Source organism: Maylandia zebra, linkage group LG22 (assembly GCF_041146795.1).
Source record: "Maylandia zebra isolate NMK-2024a linkage group LG22, Mzebra_GT3a, whole genome shotgun sequence".
Classification (NCBI taxonomy): domain Eukaryota; kingdom Metazoa; phylum Chordata; class Actinopteri; order Cichliformes; family Cichlidae; genus Maylandia; species Maylandia zebra.
The window spans coordinates 15,027,521-15,048,128 of NC_135187.1; the positions used below are offsets into that span (position 1 = coordinate 15,027,521).

General features: G+C 40.1%; 1 protein-coding gene across 1 annotated transcript; it reads left to right on the plus strand.

Moving 5' to 3' along the window:
* Nucleotides 1-4,608: 4,608 nt before the first annotated feature.
* Nucleotides 4,609-15,938, plus strand: LOC101464776 (transcriptional repressor scratch 1). Its single transcript, XM_004549132.5, has 2 exons — nt 4,609-5,903; nt 12,051-15,938. The coding sequence occupies exons 1-2, from the start codon at nt 5,780-5,782 to the stop codon at nt 12,824-12,826; spliced, it is 900 nt and encodes a 299-aa protein (XP_004549189.1). The 5' UTR covers nt 4,609-5,779; the 3' UTR covers nt 12,827-15,938.
* The last annotated feature ends 4,670 nt before the right edge of the window (nt 15,939-20,608 follow it).

Here is a 20,608-nt window from a genome sequence, read left to right on the forward strand (position 1 = left end):
GAACCAGCTCCCTTGGAGGCAGACTTGAAGCGGAAAAGCAAAAGCATGTCAGCGTCACACTCACAGTTCTTAAGGTGTACAAGTAACGCACGCACACAACTCTGAACGACTCTGTGCTTGTTTGCATTAGAGGAAGTGTCAGCCTTTAGACAGTGTTCTCCACCGCTATCATCTAAGCACAAAACAAGGGAATAGCTTTTGTGAAAAATGTATTCACTCCTCTAGTGGAGTGCCTCAGACTGAGAGACCCCCCGTGACAGAAATGATGTCATCTCTTTAGCTCAAATGCATGTTATCATGTATTTTTACTTTCCCCCCAAACAAGGATGGATACTAGCCAACTGAAGTAAGCTTTTTCAAAGGTGGTGGAAAATTACCCAAAAAAGTAGATGAAATGATCATTTATTTCATCTAGAAGAAAAAAATGACTGGGAGTAAAGATGTAATCAGACAATGCACATACAGGTACTTTGAAAAGTAATGACAACATATTTGCCATATCTTCATGTGGCCCCGTTTTGTGATTACTGCCCTTTAATAGTTTAATTCCACAATACCAGCACGATACCAGCAGACCCAGCAGTCTTGCTCAGCATACTATTAGAAAAAGATAATTAAATGCACAACTAGATTTAGGCTAATGCTACAAATTTGTGCTAGTTGAAGCCAACGTCAGTGTCATCCATCACTACGTTTATCTGTTCGCTGTGAGCTGCCTCTCTGCAGCTCCCCTTCCCTCTTTCTTTACATTTAAACCCCATTTGACCTTCCATTTGTCCTCTATAAGACCTGTCTCTATTTATTTTTCCCCTCTCTTGCTCTCTCTCTTTGTTTTTCTGTCTTTCCCCCTCCTTCTGTTTTCTTTCCTCCCTCCTGCGTTGTATCTCTCTCTGTCAGTTTTTGTTTACAAACCCTTTCATCTGGATATTGCTTTATATGTAAAACCCCTCTATTTGAATGGAGTTTTATTTAAAACCCTGTCATTTAAATAGCTCTTTAAAAGACAGAGGAATGGAAAGTCAACAAGGACCCTACAATTGTGTTTTCTGACAGGACTCGCAAACCCGCCCACACACACAGACACACACACATGCACGCACAACGCTTGCCTGTCTACATGCATCCGAGTCTATTATTATGCTAATGAGTCTCCAGTCTCCACATGTCCCCACAGCCTCTGCACACACACACACACATACACACACAGACATATTTCGCTGAACTCAGCAGTATAGCTGCACTCGTGGCTAGCAGGGAAAATCACGAGGAATGGACAATTTCACCATCACAAAAACAGATGGGACAAAATGGGCAGTGTGTGTCACTGATCATCATGGAAAGACAGAGAGAAATACACTTACACGTCCACTGACACATATGTACTGAATACTTACTTTTCCTTGGATTGTCTTGCTTTCTATGAATCTGGAACTTTCTCTCCAGTGATGAAGCATTTTATAAAAGAGAAAGATAAAATGCTCAACAAGTAGGAGGCTGTGCACCTGACAGTATGCTGACAATATGGCTCTACTATCAGCAAGTGCAGCTATTTGTTACTGTGTATTACGAGTCCAGAAATGCTGGGACGCTGTAGATAAAGTGGGAATAAAAACAGCGTGCAACAGTTTGCAAATATCTAAAACCAATATTTTATTCACCATAGAACTTTGAAAACTTACTGATCAATTTTGAATTTGAAAGTAGAATAAAGAAGAAGGGCCCTTTATTGTCATTGCACATGTACAAGAAAAGTGTGGGTGCTCCACACCAACTGTGCAGGAATAAAATATAGATAGTAAGACATGCATCTCAAAAAAAGTTTGGACAGGGCCATGTTTAGCACAGCAATTTCTCCAGATGCTCATAATCTTTTGACGACATTATGTACTGTAGATCAGCGGTCCCCAACCTTTTTTGTGCCACGGACCGGTTTATGACCGACAATATATTCACTGACCGGCCTTTAAGGTGTCGCGGATAAATACAACAAAATAAAACTAGTACCGGTACCGAAAAAAGAAGATTTATTCATAACACACGTGAAAAGACCCAACGATAAAAACGATAACAAAATAACGCTCAAAAACGAAAATACCCCTGAAAACCCTACATTTCACACCTGAGCCTCAACTCTCGCGGCCCGGTACCAAACGACTCACGGACCGGTACCGGTCCGAGGCCCGGGGGTTGCGGACCGCTGCTGTAGATGACATTCTACAGTACATAATAAGATATTCAAGGTATTTGCAAGTTTTCATTGAAAAACCTTATTCTGAAATTGTAGTTGCAGTTTTATTTTCCAGTTGTTTAACCCCTCTCCATCTTTACTTCTGAGAAACTCCCAGTCATCTTTAAAACCCAGTCATGTTATTCACCTGCTGCCAGTTAACCTAATGCACCAAATGTTCACCCATTTGTTTATTTTTAGCACCACTTATTTTTCTAGCATTTTCTTGTCCCTGTCCCCAAAAATTAAAACTAAAACTTAAAATTAAATGTTATATGTTCTCAGTTTAAACATTTACTATGTTTTCTATGTTTGATTATGAACAAAATATGAATTTATTATAATTGCAAATGTTTGCATTTTGCCCTTATATTTTACCCAGTATTCCAAAACAAATATAATATTGAAGAAGTTTAAAATTATACTGGTGAGTAGTACAGCCCACCCAATTTGTTTAAACGGATTCTGAAGAATATAACTTTACTCACTTGCTCCTGCTGATAAATTAAGGAAGCTACTGCTATACTTCAGACTTGCCAGGCGTATAGTTGGAGTCATGAGAAAGTGCTCTGGCAAGTTCTGAGGTTTTCTCATCAATGTACTGAGAAGAGATTGATGAGAAAATGTCATATTATAAAATGTTTTCTCAATCTTCAGTTTTGAGGTCTGAGAAGTTGTTTGCTTAAACTGAAAGTGAGCAGCAGCAGTCTCTCGTGTTTTATTAACCCATCCATCCACCCAACCTCCTGTGCAGGCTCTATACTGCTGTATTACATTGTTAGCTGATTTACACATTTTCGCACAAATGACAGGTCATCATTTCTATGGCTGCTAGAGGGCTTTGTCACTTGAGGATAAATATGCATCATTTTAGGAGCATTTGCTGAAACAAACAAAGGGCTTGTCACAGAGTGACTGCTGGAAATGCTTCATGTAAGACAGTTTGTACATACAGTGTGTGTGTGTGTGTGTGGGGGGGGGGGGGGGGGGGGGCAGAATACAATAAAACAATGAGATGGAAACTAAAAGAGGCTGAGAGCTGCACAAGAAGATGGGTGATGAGTCTCATTTGATTCAGTGCAACATCCATAGGTTAGTTTTTTACTAAAAATGTGATTTATTTAAGAAATTCTTCATACTTTCAGAGCCTCAGATTACATAGTCAGACACATGCTATTACTCTTTGTATTTAATGTTGTAAAAGCTTACATATGAACAAGAAACCTCTTTTATGCAACGCATAGATCCTGAGGCCACTGATGAATATGCTGCTGCACTTTGATCCACACATATTTACACATACTGTACTGTGTTTTAAAATAGACACGCTCTTTCACACCCACAGGACATGCCCTCTCTGTCTCCTTTAAACATTTATCAATGAACTTTAAAAATAGGTTAACTCCAAGGACCTCACCAAAGAGAACTTACATAAATGCACACGTCACTGAATTACATCATACACCATCATCTCTCCTGCCAGGCTGCCTGCGTGTGTATGAATGGGGAAGGGCTTTGCATGACAATGTGTATATATGCAAGTCTGTTGCTGCCTGGTAGCTGGAGGGAAAAGTCTGTTTACATGATATTTAAAAAAAGGTGGTCTCCGTCTATTTCTCTGTCTCTCTGAAAGACCATTCAGTAAAAACACCTTCACCTCAGCTGCATTAAACAAACTCATTGGCTGATGCTGACTATGGATTTATGCGCCTAGGATCTGATTGGTCAAGAGAAGCGCTGATTTGCATAAGAGGAGCTTGATTGGTTGATCGCAGCGTAAAAGCGTTGACCTGTGTGCGGGGCTACATTAGAAGTTGGCGTTGAGCGGTTGGTTTGATGGTTTTCGGTCCCTAGGAAGGACTACAAATCAGGCGGGCACACAAACGTTTCCCCTTAAAGCAACAGTTACTGAACTTTTTATAACATAACATTTTTATACGTCATGAGCTTAACATGCAAAAGCAAAAGATTATCTATAGAAACAACACAGTGTAACAGATTAAAAAGAAAACTTTCCTGTCTACATAGACGCAATCTTTGCTTTCCAGTTTATGGACTAATCCACCCATCCTTGCATCCATCCAAACATCTTTCACTGTCATAATCAGAGTGTGAGAGCGGGCAAGCACAAGAAACTATCGAAATAAAACCCTCCCCGGCTATCACAGAGCACCGCTGCTGTTGGTCCAACAAGACAAGATGCTCTTTTTTTTTCTTTTTTCTTTTTCTTCTCCTGATGAATAAAATTTAGCTCCAGCACACCCCCCAACCCCCCCCCCCCCCCCCCCCCCCCCCCACCCCAACCGCCCCTGGCCCCTCCTTCTCGCGCCCTATAAAGCCGCAACAGCTGATCCCGTGCACTACAGAGAGCCGCAGCTCCGCACGCGCGAGGAGTGGGGAGAGAGAGAGAGAGAGAGAGAGAGAGAGAGAGAGAGAGAGAGAGAGAGAGAGAGAGAGGAGGAAAGAGAGAGGGGAGAGAGTGAAACGAAGAGTTAGCGACCGGAGAAGAGCTGTTCTGGTCTTCCAGCCGCAGTTTTTAAAAACAAATCTGAGCAATATTTTATTTATTTTAAATGAACTGTGATGACGTTTTGGCTGAGTTTGTGATATTCGAGCTGGGGTTTGAAGTCCTGCGAAGGTCTCGAGAGGTTTCTTGGACTAAACTGTCCCGACCTTTAACCAAGCGCTGCAACTCTGCTGCCATACTCCTTCCCGCTTCTTTGAGCGGCACCCAAATGTTTGTTTATTTGTTTGGGGTGGTTTTTTGGTCAAAAATCGTCAAGTCGTTGACTCACCTGTGTTTGGATTGCTACTTTTGAGCAGAAAGACCCCTTAAAACTGCTCGTTTCGCCTTTCTGTTCCTCTCCTTTCCCTCTGGAGCTGAAGGGGCAACAGCGGTTTGGCTGTGGCACGCGGTGTAAAACAAAAAAAAACAAAAAAAAGAGGGGGGGGAAGAGTCTCGCGACGGGAGGAGCTGTCCGGTGCTGAAAGCACGAGCCTGGACGTTAGGAAGTGTTTGTTGGGAGCTGTCCGCGTGCTGAAGACCAGCGGTTTGTTAGAACGAGACCATAATCTTTCTTTTAGAAGCAACGGATTTAAGCACGGCACGAGGGACGTTTTTAACGGAGCAGCCATACAGAAACTGACTTATATTCTTTTATTTTCCAGCCTTTAGGACTCCACAGGTCTTCCAGTGGCAAGTTAATGGGATGAAAACAGATCGCTTTCTCCACGAGATCCGGCTATTACTTGCAGACATAGCCTATAATTGACAAACCACCGCAAAAAAAAAATATAAAAAAAAAATATTAATATTATGTGTGGTAAACATGCAGAAGCACACGAGGAGAGCTCGGTTTCTTTGATCTTTAAAAGCCATGTCTCCACTTTTCCAAGGTGTTTGACGGAAGGGAGCAAGCGTAGCTTTAGTGGCTGAATTAAAGTAAATAAATAAAATTACACGGTTAAAATAAAAATCAGCTGATAGGTTGTGAGTTTAGACTGAAGTTGGATAGAAAAGCGTGTGTTTGTCGTGCAAGTGTAGGAGCCATCATGCCTCGGTCTTTCTTAGTGAAGAAAGTCAAGCTGGACGACTATTCGGCTGCCGATCTGGAGAGCTCGTATGGTCACAGCCGAAGAGAAGAGCTCAGTCTGCGATTCCATCATCATGACAAAGGTTAGTCACACACCTACACACACAAACACACCCGAGCACACACACACGCGCGCGGAGACAGGCGCCCATTTAAAGCCTGCCATGCATCCCTCTGAGAATGTTTTCACCCTCAGATTTAAAGCATTAGTCATGACTGTTTCAGAAGGAAGAGGAGAAGGGAATTACAGGGTCAAACTTCGGTCATAGCCCCCCCAAAAATATACCATTTCCAACACTGTAATTATACTCGGTGAAATGCTCTGGTTCCATGAAATAGTCTTATGTAGAGAAACAAATGAGAGGAAACCTACACTCTCAGTCTGATAAGAACCTCTTGAGACTTGGGGCAATAAAAGAGACGGTTTAATAATAATACAAAATAGGTCATATAAGGTAATATATGTGCGATGCACATTGGATCTGACTGCAGTCAGGTCGGAGGTTAAGAGCTTTCTATATAGGCACTTCATGAGGCTGAATTGCTCTGTATTATTTATGGTTTTTAATGCTCAAGGAAAGGAAGTCACATCTGGAATAAAAGATAATTTAAAGAAAACAGGAGAGAATGCTTAATGGAATTTCAGGTTTGCTTTGCACTCCCTCTACAACCTGTTATAGTTTTTAAATGTACCTGTAGGATTTCGCATCTCCCCCTGCCTTTACTCTTACACAAAGCATTAAAACACACACATCCAGCTCTGAACAGTTGCTGACATTAACATGTTAGTGCAGAAAAATACATTTTTCCCGAAGGAGCATACAAAGACTGTGGCGGAAGCAACAGGGAGCCAGTGAGCGCAGGATCATTGCAGAAAACCATGCTAAATGATTATGTTAATGCATTATGTCAGCAGCACACATACATTGGGATACACCGTTGTTCTGTTGCCAATTATATTATTCAAATCAGCCTTCTCTCCAGCACCTGTGAGTCACCTTCAAAGATTTCTGCAATCATGCCCAGCTACACTGGCTGCCAATGGTTCCCACGCACTGTATAATCTGGGGTACACGGGGAAAATACGATACAAAGTCAATGAAAAGGGCAGTATTTGGGTCAAATATTCAGTGGAAAAGTGTGGAAATCTTTTACAAAAGGAATACTTACCTAGCATTTCTACTCAGAAGTCATGCATTTGCTTTGGTCTGATAATCTCGGAAGCAAAACCACAGAAAACATGCCATATGCACTTTAACAGAGATGGGAGCTTTTATCTATGTCAATATGCCCTTGACATTAAAGATACGATACTGGATAAAATTACTATATGCTATGTAAATGGGTCACAAATCCCCAGAGTAAAATTGCTATGTGTTTTTTTGCTTCATTTATCCCCCTTTGGCCCCCTTTAGCTTATTGTTTTGATTTATGTTTTGAGAGTCATTGTTCAGCATCCAGTAATGTAAAGCAAATAAAGTGGCAGATTTTGCTAGAAAAACACATAACACCCTTATAGGTCAATAATTTGCCTGGGTTGTGTGTCTGCTTTATTCTGCCCTCTAGTGGCCAAAAAAGAATGACTGCAGCTTTAAAGAGCTAAAAAAAAAAATAAATCACCGTCACTGCACGGGGACAAGCGTGTAATGGAGTTAGTGCAGCCTGCTGGTTTTCGCATTGTGCCAAGGTCAAATGTAAGATGAAGAGATCCCAAGCGTTCTGATGATCTGAAACCAGAAACATGCAGCAGAGGCAGCAGCAGTAGCATTGTGGCAAGCATGTACAGACTAGGGAAGCTATCCCTTGTTATAAATATAACAACACTTTGACTGAAGCAAATACAGCTTGTTGCACACACACACACACACACACACACACACACACACACACACACACACACACACACACACACACACACACACACACACACACACACACACACACACACGCACGCACTCTACTGTTTCTGTCAACTCGGCACATTTCCCAGGCAGCTTGCACAGCTGAGTGCACAGCATTACCCACACACATACACACACACACACAGACAGGAAGCAGTCAGTGACCTACAAGTGTCCAAAGCACACAAGTGTGCGTCAGTTACTGCTGGTTTGGATCAAAAATTAAATTGTAGCTTGCAGCCTTTCTCCCTCTCCATTTCTTTTTCTTTCCATTCCTAATTCTCGGTATTTCAAAGACACATGAAAGTGGGATGGCTCTAGTTTGGCAGAGTATTTAATCTTTAATAAGCATTTAGAACAGCTATCAGCTCTAATGCTGCTAAAGTACTTTGAAATGAATACGGAGTTGACACAGCGAGACAGATACTCAGACAGAGAGAGACAAAAAAACAAATAGAGACAGTACACTGATGCCGAGATGCGCAGCAACAGCAACAGTCACAGTCAGAGCGCTTTAAATGAAAAGGGATGAAAGGGAATGGTCATGTTTAATTGGCAGGGATCGTGCAAAAAGGTTCTGTGTGAGAAAAAAGTATCCTAGAACCAGACAGCGAGCTTTGTTTTTGTTTCTGCCTGTCAGTCACATATGCATGGCTCAGTCTGGCTGTTAGTACAGGTGAAGGAGAGGTGATATGGTACTCACAGAATAGTCAAAGATAATGTAGATAATGGATAGGGTTATTTTGCTCACTTGAAAAGACTTCTTTTTCAGTCTGTCTCCCTCCCAAACTTTCTTTCCTTGGACGCAGGACCAAAGATTTCTGCTAATTAGTCATAGATCATATAGTTCCCTACATCACCAGCAGGACAATTTACCCTCTGTGGTGGCCAAGAAATAATTAGTTATACGATGCATTGAGATAACAGTCACTGAACACCATCTTTTTGTCCCCAGAAAGATGAACCCTTTTCATCATAGACTCTAAATTGGCTTTCCATGTCTTGCTTATCCAGCAGGTCACGACCATGGATTAGTATGCTGTTTCAGAAAATCTGACGGTATCATCATTTTTCGCTAAATCCTAGACAGCATTTTGTGCAGTAAGAGTTTGGAATTTGGTGCCATCTTTGCTAACGCAATGTTGATCAGAGCAGCGGTTCTCAAACTTCTTCTGCCACTGCCCCTATCAGAAGAAGACGTCTGTGTATAAACCCCACAAACCGTTCTCAAAGCAATCATTAACCACTGAAAGTGTAAATTTTAGTGGAATAAAGGTCAGCAGGATAGCATCAACAAAACTTAGCAGGCAGTCCCGGCAGATCAGGTGATCTCAGTGCCAGCACACATTAACTGATGACGAAACTCTGCTCTACTACACATCCAGCTGGTTATCCCACATAGGTTGTTATTTAACCCTCTGAGGTCTAAGGCAAAACTGACCTTCTGGAAAAATATCTAAAGTGTTTCTGATGCGCATCAGATTATTTACTTTGTTCCCTGATTGCCAACACTTGGGAGAACGTCTTCTTCAAGGCCCTTTGCCGATGATACTTTAGACCTCAGTTGTGGCACATCTGCAAGCCACTTTGAAACCCACCGTCTAATTTAATTCTTATCACATCTGTTGTAACTGACACTTGCTCTGTTCTGTATGCTGCTGTCTTGCTGCTGCTCTCCCCACCTCCATCTTTCCATATTTGCACATGGAAGTGTGGTGAGGTCCCAGAACAGAGCTGTGCTGCCAAATATAAATTACTACAGATGGAGAAATCAATCTTCTTTTGACTATAGTGGACCTTAATTTACTTTAGTTTCACATATTGCACTTTTCCCCACCTGCAGCGGCTCCATGCCCACCGGTGTGGCATGTGCCACTGGTGAGTCAGGGCAAGGTTAGAGAAGGGAGGGAAGCAGATGTAGGTGGTTTATCTGCAGCAGCTTGCAAGGCTATACCACCTCCAGTGCAGCTGCTGAGTATCCACTATGGTCCAGGACTGTAGCAGGACTGGAAACTGTCAGTTTGAGTGATTACGACTCTCTACAACATCTCCAAGACTCCAGCTGCTCTTAGTCAACATACCTGGTTATAAGGGTCCAAACTGAGCACTTGGTCATGTTTCAAAACTTTACTCATGCTCTATAAAACAAGACACACACACACACACACACACACACGGGCACACACACAAACACAGTACTTCCTTCCAGAGTGCAATGATTGAATATTTATGATTCATGATTTTCTCTCTCCACTCCACACCTCTTCTCCCCCCCTCTCGCTTTCCCTCTATTTTCTCTCTCTATTACTTGGTCTTAATTAAATTCGAAAATGTTAAATTAGCATGAGCGCTGTGTACAGGACTGCCAAACCACCCAACCACCATCACCACATTTAACGTAGCATTACTTTCTCCCCGCTAGGTTTTTCTTACTTCCTCCCTCCCTCTCTTCCTCACCTTAATATGACTCCCCTTTCTCTACCCTTCTACCCTCTGTCTGTTGTTCTCATCACATTATCGACAAACATCTGAGCCTTTCTCAGAACTGCATCATGAAATTATATTACCAGCAATAGTATCTCCTCTGCTGTCTGTGTCTTAATGCTCACAGAGTGCTAATTGAAATGGAGAGCTATTGATCGGCATAAATCCACAGGAGTTGCGGCCATGGGTTATTAGCTACCAGTCTCTCCTTGTGTCTGTTACAGTTTAGCCTGTTGAGTGCCAATAATAGAAATAATGAAGCAGCTGGCATCATAACGCGGCATCAAATAATTCACCAGATTTGTCAGGGGTTGTGCACAAATATGCAGGTTGCTTTGGAATTTGTGAGTCTCGGTGAAGTGTACTTCCCGATTTCCCTCAAGACGGAGACTGTCAGTGTCACTGCGCCCACTGAGTAATGCACTGGACGCCCCCCCCCCCCCCCCCCCCCCACACACACACACACCCAGCTGCTGTAATAGAGATGCTCTTTGTACAGCAGTTGAGGTTTTGACAGCCCTGAGGTGTGACTGTGTGCAGCTTCAGACCTGTCAGAAAAGGTGCAGCTGATGAGGAGCAAGTGTGCTCACTGAGCCCTCCAATGAAAAATAAAGATTTCCCACTGAGGGGAAAGTGTCTCCTCCTTGCTTGTAAGGACTGAGAAGCATTTTACTGCCACTATGAATACCACAACTGTCTCCTTCTCTTTTCCTTCATTTGCTTTGCATCACCTCCAAAAACCGATGTGAAGGTATTTCTTTCGAATCGACTCGGAAACCTTTTGGTCTTTTATGGATACTGGGCATAATGGGAGTGCAGAACACATGGTGAATGTGGTTCATGTGATCCTTATTGTGGTATGATTGATATTTAGAAACTAGAGATGCCAGGGTGTGATCAGTAATGTAATGTAGTCTGGAGACAAAATGTTAATAATGAATGAACTTTGATGAACGAGTGTGATTGAGGCCTGCTGTTATACAATACAAGTTAAAAAAAACAAACAATTTTCTTAGTAGTGATAGGTTCTACAGAGCCCTCAGGGTCTTGAGTAGTATCGTAACGAGTGCTATAATAGATACTCGAACCATATCTTGTATTTCTACCACTCAGGTGCTTTCTTTTTATAACTAATTGCAACAACATGGTGGATAGTTGGACGAACTTGGCACTTAATATTAATCTCTTCCATTTTTGTGCTCTGCACTTTTGACCTAAAAGGTGCAAAATGATTAACATTTGAAGCAACATAATACGCAGTCATACATTTGGGAAAAAGTTTTGTATGAGAAAATATTTTCTAGTAACTCAAAAAAGAACTATTTTCCTTTTACCAATCTCAGATGTGTCATTCTAGAATAAAAGAAGAAATGTTAGCTGGCTGCCTCTTTTGGTTCATGGATTAAAACAGTAGAAGGAGAAAAACAGTTCCTATGTAATGCAATGTTTGTTAGTGTTTTGACGAGTCAGGTTCTGGAAAGAATCATTAATCATCATCAGAATACTTTATTAATCCCAAAGGAAATTATGTGGTCAAAGTTGCTCCAAGACAACGAGAACAGTATGATGTTGTCCAAGAGGAAGCAGACGGTTTTACAGTCAGTGTCTCAAACTGGAAAACTCACACTCAAGCCATTTGTGTGGATAAGCAACACTAAAGTGTAGAAAAAGCTTAATTTAAATTTTGTGGTGAACTGCCCCTTTAGGTTTTTGTTAGAGACAGGTTTGCCAGCACTCAAATATCCCTTTTGACTCTGTTTAAGCTTTGTAGCAGTCACTCGTGTAGATTTCCAAGCCAATCAATCCTCCTGCCACGATGACTTACCTCTTTCTTTGTCTCTTCAGGCTACGTCAGTGATTATCTGAGTCCTAATCCTTACGACGATGTGGTTGGAAGCGATTCATCAGTCATCTCTAAAGTACCCTCCCCGAGCCACTCATCGGTCATCTATGGCCGCATCAACAACACATATTCTGGCATCCATGGTGATATCCATGGCGATTCGGACCAGCCAGACAGTCCCCGGTCCGAAGTTTCGTCATCAGCCGGGGGATACATCAACGGCGACACAGCTGTGAGTGAAGGATACAGCGTGGATGCGTTTTTCATCATGGACGGACGATCACGAAGGAAAACCACGGGAACCCTGAGGGGAACTGCCCAGAGGCACACCTGCAGTGAGTGTGGTAAAACCTACGCCACATCCTCCAACCTGAGCCGGCACAAGCAGACGCACAGGAGCATAGACAGCAAGATGGCTAAGAAGTGCCCCACATGTGGGAAAGTGTACGTCTCCATGCCAGCGATGGCCATGCACCTCCTGACCCACGACCTCAAGCACAAGTGCGACGTGTGCGGCAAAGCGTTCAGCCGGCCGTGGCTGCTGCAGGGCCACATGCGCTCGCACACGGGGGAGAAGCCGTTTGGGTGTGCGCACTGTGGCAAAGCGTTTGCTGACCGGTCTAACCTGCGTGCTCACATGCAGACACACTCAGCCTTCAAGCACTATAAGTGCAAACGATGCAACAAGACGTTTGCACTCAAGAGTTACCTGAACAAGCACTATGAGTCGGCGTGTTTCAAGGGGGCGTTCTCCCCTCTGAGCTCCCTGGGAGAATGACTGGGGTGGTTTTAATTTGTTTACATGCAATTTTCCTGGCCTCATTCCCTACTTTTATTTCTTTCCCCCAAAAAGCAGAATCTGAGTGTAACAAGGTAGGAGTGTTTTCTCTGCAAGAATCACGAGGTATATGACAAAAATAGATTGAAGGCATCCGTTCCTATCAAGAACCCTCCAATCTCTCCTTTGTTTTATCTTCCCTCATCTGAGAGTGGAGTGAAAAGTTTTCAATGCCTAATTTAGACTGTCACCTGCGTCGATAAGTTACTTCCCGTTGAGGCTTTTTGAAATATCTGTGAAGATAAATAAAGCACAGCACATCTAGCTCATCATTTTTGAAGATACCTAGATCTATTTATGTCCATATCTACCCTCAGCATTGTGTTATTTTTTTTGTTTTCCCAATCCACCAGGAAATGACACTAAAGCACAACTCATCTCCAATCTCCAAGCATGAATCACATCATCGGTTTTCTTCCAGTGAGATTCAATGAGCTTTCAAGTTTTATGCGTTTCTAAAAACAGACCTTCATAATCTAAGGATACATGTGGTGTCCTGCTTTTACTGAGACCGACCTTGGACTGAGCTTACAAAGATAAAGCATCAAAACAAGGAAAGCACACAGCGTTTCTCCTGTGCAAGTAAACAAGATACTTGTAATGATATTTATTTATACAACCGGACACCCGCAGTATACAGTGTCTGTATACGTGGCTTCTGACATTACCACAATGAATTGTGAAGAAAAGACACACCTGTCACAATGTGGTAGTACAGGCAGTACACCTGTGTGGTGAGAAATGACGTATTTTTAAAACCGTGGACAAAAGAGCTCTTTTCTTTACTTCTAAGTAATGTTGGGATATGCGCTTACTTAACCGCAAACAGTGGACCGTTATGAGTTCCAGTTCAGGATCAGATGGCTAAAAACTCCCACTGAGCCACCAGGGTATTCCTTAACAGTTTTGCTATAACCTAAATCTGATGTTATTATTATTATTTTTTTTTTTTTTTAATTTGTCAGTGTTGGATGGGGATGGAGACATTAAAAATGTCCTGGATTTCCTCAAAAAGGTCAAACCTTTTTCCAGTGTTGTATAATAGTTTAGTTGCATCAAGAAGCACAGCATTCATCTTTGAGGTTTTTATCTTTTTTTTAAAAAGATGTGTCTATTTATGATTTATGTATTTATGCATTTATTTACATATGCATTTACATTTGTATGGATTTGCACTTTACTTTGTTTTTTTTTTGTTACAAATATGCCAAAGCATTTGACACTTTCTAATTAATGAATATCTTTTTACTTTTGTCAGCCACTTTAATTATTTAAACTAATGCATGCAAAAAAAAAAAAGAGAGGAAAAAAATAATAGCCTAATAATGGAATCTATGCCAATTTTATGAATCTTTTTTGGATATTTTTCCAAACCTCTTAGATAACAGGCAAAACCGAACAAATTTCTGTCTTGGACAATATTTCGTTGATATCCGATAGAGCAATAATGCATGATATTTTTGAAGACACGTGAGTCATAACTGCTTGTAACATCTTGATTTTTTTTTTTTCTTCAAATGCCACTATTCTATGTAGTTACGAGAAATGACATTTCAGGGAGTTAGCGAACCAAGTTAGTGTTAAATAATGGCGGGTTGGGTTTGGAGCTCTAAATTTACAGGGACTGTGACGCCGCTGTGACAGCCGGTCAGAAAGACCAAATTGGAGTGAGCAGGGAGTCTGTTTTTCAAACTCAGCTGCTTTGGTACACAGTGTGGAAAACGTTGCCTCCTAGTTACAATTTTATATTGGTATCATTATAATCTTATAGACAGTTGTGTCTGTATGAGTATTAGCAGCTGCTGGGGCTTCCAGGGGTTCACACAGGTGGTTCTACTCCTTTAGACAGAGGGCTCTGGGTTGGGTCGGGATGGGTCTTTTTGTACATGGTTTATGCACTGCCTGCCTCGTATTATTATTCTAAAATATCGTAGAGAGTAGAAGGTACTGCTGTAGACCTCTGGTGCTGAAACATGGACGAAACGCAAACCCTGAACAGTTAAAACTGTGGCCACTCTTCTGCCTTGGTAGCATATTGGAATTGTTTAAGATGTGAAACAACAGCTGTGCTGCTGAACCGGCTTCTCTTTGATCCTCACTAGTCCTTGAACACAGCCAGAGTTTCTTCCTATAAGTTGGTCACAATTATTGTGCTCTCTTCTCAGTATTTTTTTTAAAATCCAATCAGAAGATCAGTTTTGCTCGAGGGCTTTACATGAAAACACCAAACTCCATTTGAAGACTCAAAGGCTCTTCCTGATTTCAGGTTGTTTTTCTTTTCATCATCTCTGGCTGTTGTGAATTTAATGTGGCAGTTCTCGATGTGATTCAGACTTTTGTTGAGAACGAAGAGGAGACATTTGGTCAATATTTCAGCACCAGAGTGCATCGCCGAACACTTAGATTCTACTATGAACTACTGTAGCCTACTATAGCCACAAGCTAGTTTACCTATTCTTATATAAAAGCACTTCCTCTTATGAATTATAACCTAAAACCTTTTCTTTCAAAGATAGTAGCACAATGAAAGAGTTTAGATTCAGGTAGACGATGCCTTGTATGTAGAAATAACCTCTTTCTCATTTTTCTACTACAATGATTCAAAGATAGAAACGGCAACAAATATGCCGATGTAACACAGGCTGTTGTCCTACACCACAAAATACTGTTAAAAATGACACTTTCAGTATGTGCTGTGTCATTTTTCTTAATATATTTGTGAACGCATCTACACCACACCTTTTTTAGAGTAAATAAAAACCTAACTATTTTGCAGCAAGAGGCCTTGTAAATAAGCACTGATGTGACTTTGGAGTCTGATTATTTCTACAGAACTGTAACGAGTGATGATGATGATGATGATGATGATGATGATGATGTTGGCAGTGATGATGATAATGATGAAGGGGAGAATGATGAATTCGTTTGGAGCTTCCTGCTTTGTTTTGAATTCTTCCTCTGAGGTTTTTTTTTTAGAGACCTCAAATGGCCGGTTTGAAACCATGTAAAGCACAAAGACAACACTGGGCATTTTGTTTCACTTCCTAAATAAAAAAATACTTTAAAAACAATTCTGTTTGTTTTCTCCTTCTCCCCCCCCCCCCCCCCCCCCCCCCTGATCATTATGATAGCCTTTAGTCATCATGCCATTAGGCTGAATCAGACATAAAAACACTGGAACTTTATTAGGTACACCTGCTGAACTATTTACAGTAACACAAATATCTAATCAGCCGATCACATGACGACAACTCAGTGCATTTAGGCATCTCAAGACAACGAATTGAAGTTCAAACTGGGATCCTAATGGGGAATAAATGTAATTTAAGTGACTTTGTTTTGGTATCAGATGACTATTTCGTAAACTTCTGATGTACTGGGACTTTCCCACACATCAGTTTACACAGAATAAGAGAAAAAGAAAAAACATCCAATGAGCAACAGTTCTGTTTACTGTTAAAAAAAAAGTTTTGATACAGATCATAAAAAATTCCCAAAAATTGGTTCTTAATCAACATGTCTAGTGTAAAATGCCCATAACTGTAAATAAACATGAAATTTATTTTAATTTACTTACTTTTTTGATTCATAAATTGTATTTTTCCTTATAAAAAGAATAAAATTGAATCAAATTTCACAAATATCCACTTTTTTATGCTGTACATACAAATATTTAAACATTTTAAATAGAGCAGAGAAGTTTCAGTAATTTATATAGATTTGATTGTCCATTGTTATGTAATTATAGAAGTTTTTACTCCCCACAAAGTTTTAAAGATTTTATATATTTTTTTAATGAGTATATGTCATGTTGAAGTATTAGTAAACTGAAGTAATTATAATTAATTTCACCAATGGAAGATTTTTTATTAGTTGTATATTCCTTAATATTACTGATCAAATTGGTAAAATTACAGAAAAGAATAATAGAAGATAGAAATTTTATTTTATTTTAGTCTTCAGATATCTTAGTTTAAACAATATTTATTAAATACCTTTACAGTCCAGAGTCATTAAAAATACGATCAATAGAATTTCTATAATTTTTGAATCTTTTTTTTAGTTCTGTTTAATTCAGTTTTATTCATATAGCAGAGTCACCTCATTTTACAATATCAACAGCAGTTAACTTTTAAATCAATAAAGACACAGCAAGGAAACATAGCCAGCAGCAAGTTCAAAGAACCAGGTAAAGCATGACAAATGGACTTTGGATTTTGGTGTTTATTTTACAGGAATTTTCTGTTTTTAATCATAAAGAATTTCTATTCCCATATAGAATTTTTCCATAAATAATCTATTTTGTCTGGCACTACAGTATTTCCGACTACAGCAGCAGATTCCCCTTCTGTCAACTAAGAACAGCAAACTAAGGCTACAGTTCACACAGGCTCACCAAAACTAGAAGATTAGAAAAACGTTGCCTTTTGTAATGAGTCTTGATTCCTCTGTGAGAGTCACATGGCAGGGTCAGAATTTGGTGAAGACATGAGAGCATAGATCCATCCTGCTTAGTATAGTTAGTTCAATATGGTGTTGGTGTAATGGTGCGAAGAATAGTCTGTCGTAGGACCAACTGAGAATTGTTTAAACACCGCAGCCTCCCTGACTATTATTACAGAACATGTTGATCCCTTTATGACTACAGTGTACCCATCTTCTGATGGACAGGACAGTGCCTCACGCCACATAGCTCAAATGATCTCAAACTGGCTTCTTGAAGGTAACGATGAGTTCACTGTGCTCAAATGGCCAGCACAGTCACCAGATCTCAATCCAGAAGAGCACCTTTGGGAACAGCAAATTTACATTGTTGATTTTCATCAAACCTGCAGCAACTCTGTGATGCTATCATGTTCTTTCCAGCCACCTGTTGAATCTGTGTCATGAAGAATTAAAGCATTTCAGAAGGCAAAAGTGGTCCAACTTAGCAAGCTGTAACTTGCTCATAGTTTCTTTTTATACACTCCTCATAGGTAAGTCCCCATGCCCTTCAAAGACTATGACCTAAGTTTGTAACACTGATTTCAGTAGTCTCTGAGCCAGTGATAAGATGGAAGGATTTTAGCAAAGCTTATGTATCCTTAAGAGGGCTGAATACTGTGTCTCACAATGTCCACACTGAGCTTTATCTATAAATGAGTTGCAATGACCCTTTAAAGAGCACACTATAAAAAAAAACCTATTCCCCATCACGATTATCTTTAGAGTGATATGACATGGTGAGATTAGCCAATTGACAAATCATCAGTCATGTAAAGAAACAGCTTGAGCCCAGTGAGAACATGTTCGCTAAAAAAATATAGTAAAAGTTGAATAAATATTGTCTTTGGCCCCAGTGCATTCATTTCCAAGTAAACAGTTAATTAGTTTTTATAAAACATTAATCAATTTGATTTGCCTGCAGTTTTAAAAACTGCAGCTGATTATCGTCTACAAAGCCCTCTTGCTTTTTTTTTTTTTCTTTTTACCCCATGGCGTCTCTGCAGAGGTCAAAATCTCAGCTCTGTTTGTGTATGTGTGTAATTTTTTTTACTGTTCAAACTGGATCTCACTCCCAATCACAGAAGCTGATGTCAGTGCAATGTCTTTAACCTTGACAACAAGGATGCAGAATTTGTGCATGTGTCCACAATGCTTGTGAATGTCTTTGCTCAAAAAACAAAAAAACAAACAAGCAAACAAAAAACAAAAGCAGAGGATTTGTAATTTGCCTCAAGGATTTTGGACATAAAAAACATTTTTAACCTTAGAAGGATTCTGACAGTAATAGGGTTTAACAGCATGTTGTATTATCGAAGTAACAAACACATACTGTAATGGATGCACTACTATTTGTTGCTCTGCTAGTTGTGTTGTCTGAAATAATTTAAATAACAACAGAAATGTTGGAAACTCATTATAAAATACTCTTTGTAAAAAATCATGATGCAATAACATTTCTTTTACCATAACCACAAGAACAGTGCTTGTGTTGTGTAGACTGTAAGCACTTAAAGTCAGAGTAAATGTACAGTGAATTGTAATGAGGTGCTGCCACCATGGACATAAATCGATTAAGAAGAACATTTGCCTGAGTTAAGCATGCATACACATAAACATGTGCGTACCTAAAAGACTGCAGTCATTCTGAGGCATATCCTCATATTCTGTAATTTTTACAGACTGATCAGGTTATTTCCCCCAAAAAGGACTACTGCTTGTGATAATATAGTAGTTAACTAAGAAATCTGTGAAAATCAAAAATTTGCTTCCATCTACATACACGGAAATTCAAATTTATCTAACCATCATAGAGTAGAAAGAAAATTTCAGAAATTCCTCAACAAATACTGACATATTTGTTGCTGCAGGATGGTCATTTGTCTGCAAAATGGCATGTAAGCTCTCAGCAACCTTGCTTTTATATAGAAATTTCACAGGCTGACAACCAATTGACAACCAGTCGGCAACTAGTTGTGCTAAGAGAGTGATTTTGACTTATTGTTACTTATTGTTACTGTTATTTATAAATGGCAGTTGTTTGCAAACATTTGCCTCAACACAGAGTTTGAGGGTGTTGCATGCTAAACCTCTCTGTGACTAGTTGTTTGCTGCAAGTACAGCAAAATAAATAAACAAAAATTAAATTAAGCTTATGGCTCCTTTCCCGGTTTTTCGGCTGCAAGCCTGTTCTTTACATAAGTATTGCTTTGCCACTCAGACAATCTCAGTGCTGACATCATTTCTCTAGTCCAGTCATATTCTTGTCTGCCTTTTTGAGCCAGTCAGCGTCCACTTGGTGGTTTAAAATCTGTGCTCTCTGTCATTCTCCCTTTCAGACTCTTATTTGTGCAACCCACCTGGTTCCATCTCCACCTCACCTGAGTTACTCAGGGCTTCATCCATCCCTCAGTTTTCATCTTCACCACCACATCTAGAATCCTCGGGATCCAGTCCTAAATCCTATCATTGCTGGGATTTCATTCTGCTATGATGGGTCATCAGAGTCTAATTGCCAAATACATTAATTAATTTCTCTATCACAATAAATCATCTTCAATTCTTCCAAATGATCTCCCCTTATTGAAATGTAATCAGTGGGCAAACAACATTTTTTCCTAGTTGCAAAGAGTTAGTCATCCTATTTTTACTGTAATATGACTGAGCCATCAGGACTCTGATATGAACAACTATCCGAGCATGTTCACAGAGACACTTATATCATGCTGATATTTAACTGATATGCACCAGTGTCTTAAATCAGATGCTTATTTACTTGCACTCACTATTCACATTCAGAAGTGGTTGAAATTGAGAAGTGTGACTTTATGCAGTTCAATGTAGGTAGAAGGTTTACTCCCAATGGTCCAAAGGTTGTGTGTGCAATGCTGCACACTTTCCCTTAGTGGGCACCACTTTGGGTACATGGAAGTGAAGGTACTACCACACTATTTTCTGCAAATAAATTGTCACAGCTAACACAACAATTATGGTCAAACACTGAGATTTGTGACACCCAATACTACGCAGTGTACACAAGACATCACATGAGCATATGGCAAACACGAGTTTGCCATATGCTCATGAGTAGTTGTCCTAATTATGCAAACTGGCACATTAGTAATGTGTACTTTGTAGGTGTTATCAAGGTAACTTCTAATATGGTTTTAAATTCTATCTTCCTTTGCCAGATTTGCTGCTAAATCTAAAATCCATAATGCATCATTTACTAACTATAAT

What these genes read in the sequence shown, in the direction of transcription:
- LOC101464776 (XM_004549132.5), top strand. Translation starts at nt 5,780, where the DNA reads ATGCCTCGGTCTTTCTTAGTGAAGAAAGTCAAGCTGGACGACTATTCG. An exon ending in ATTCCATCATCATGACAAAG is followed by an intron (nt 5,904 to 12,050) that starts GTTAGTCACACA and finishes TTGTCTCTTCAG; the next exon opens with GCTACGTCAGTGATTATCTG.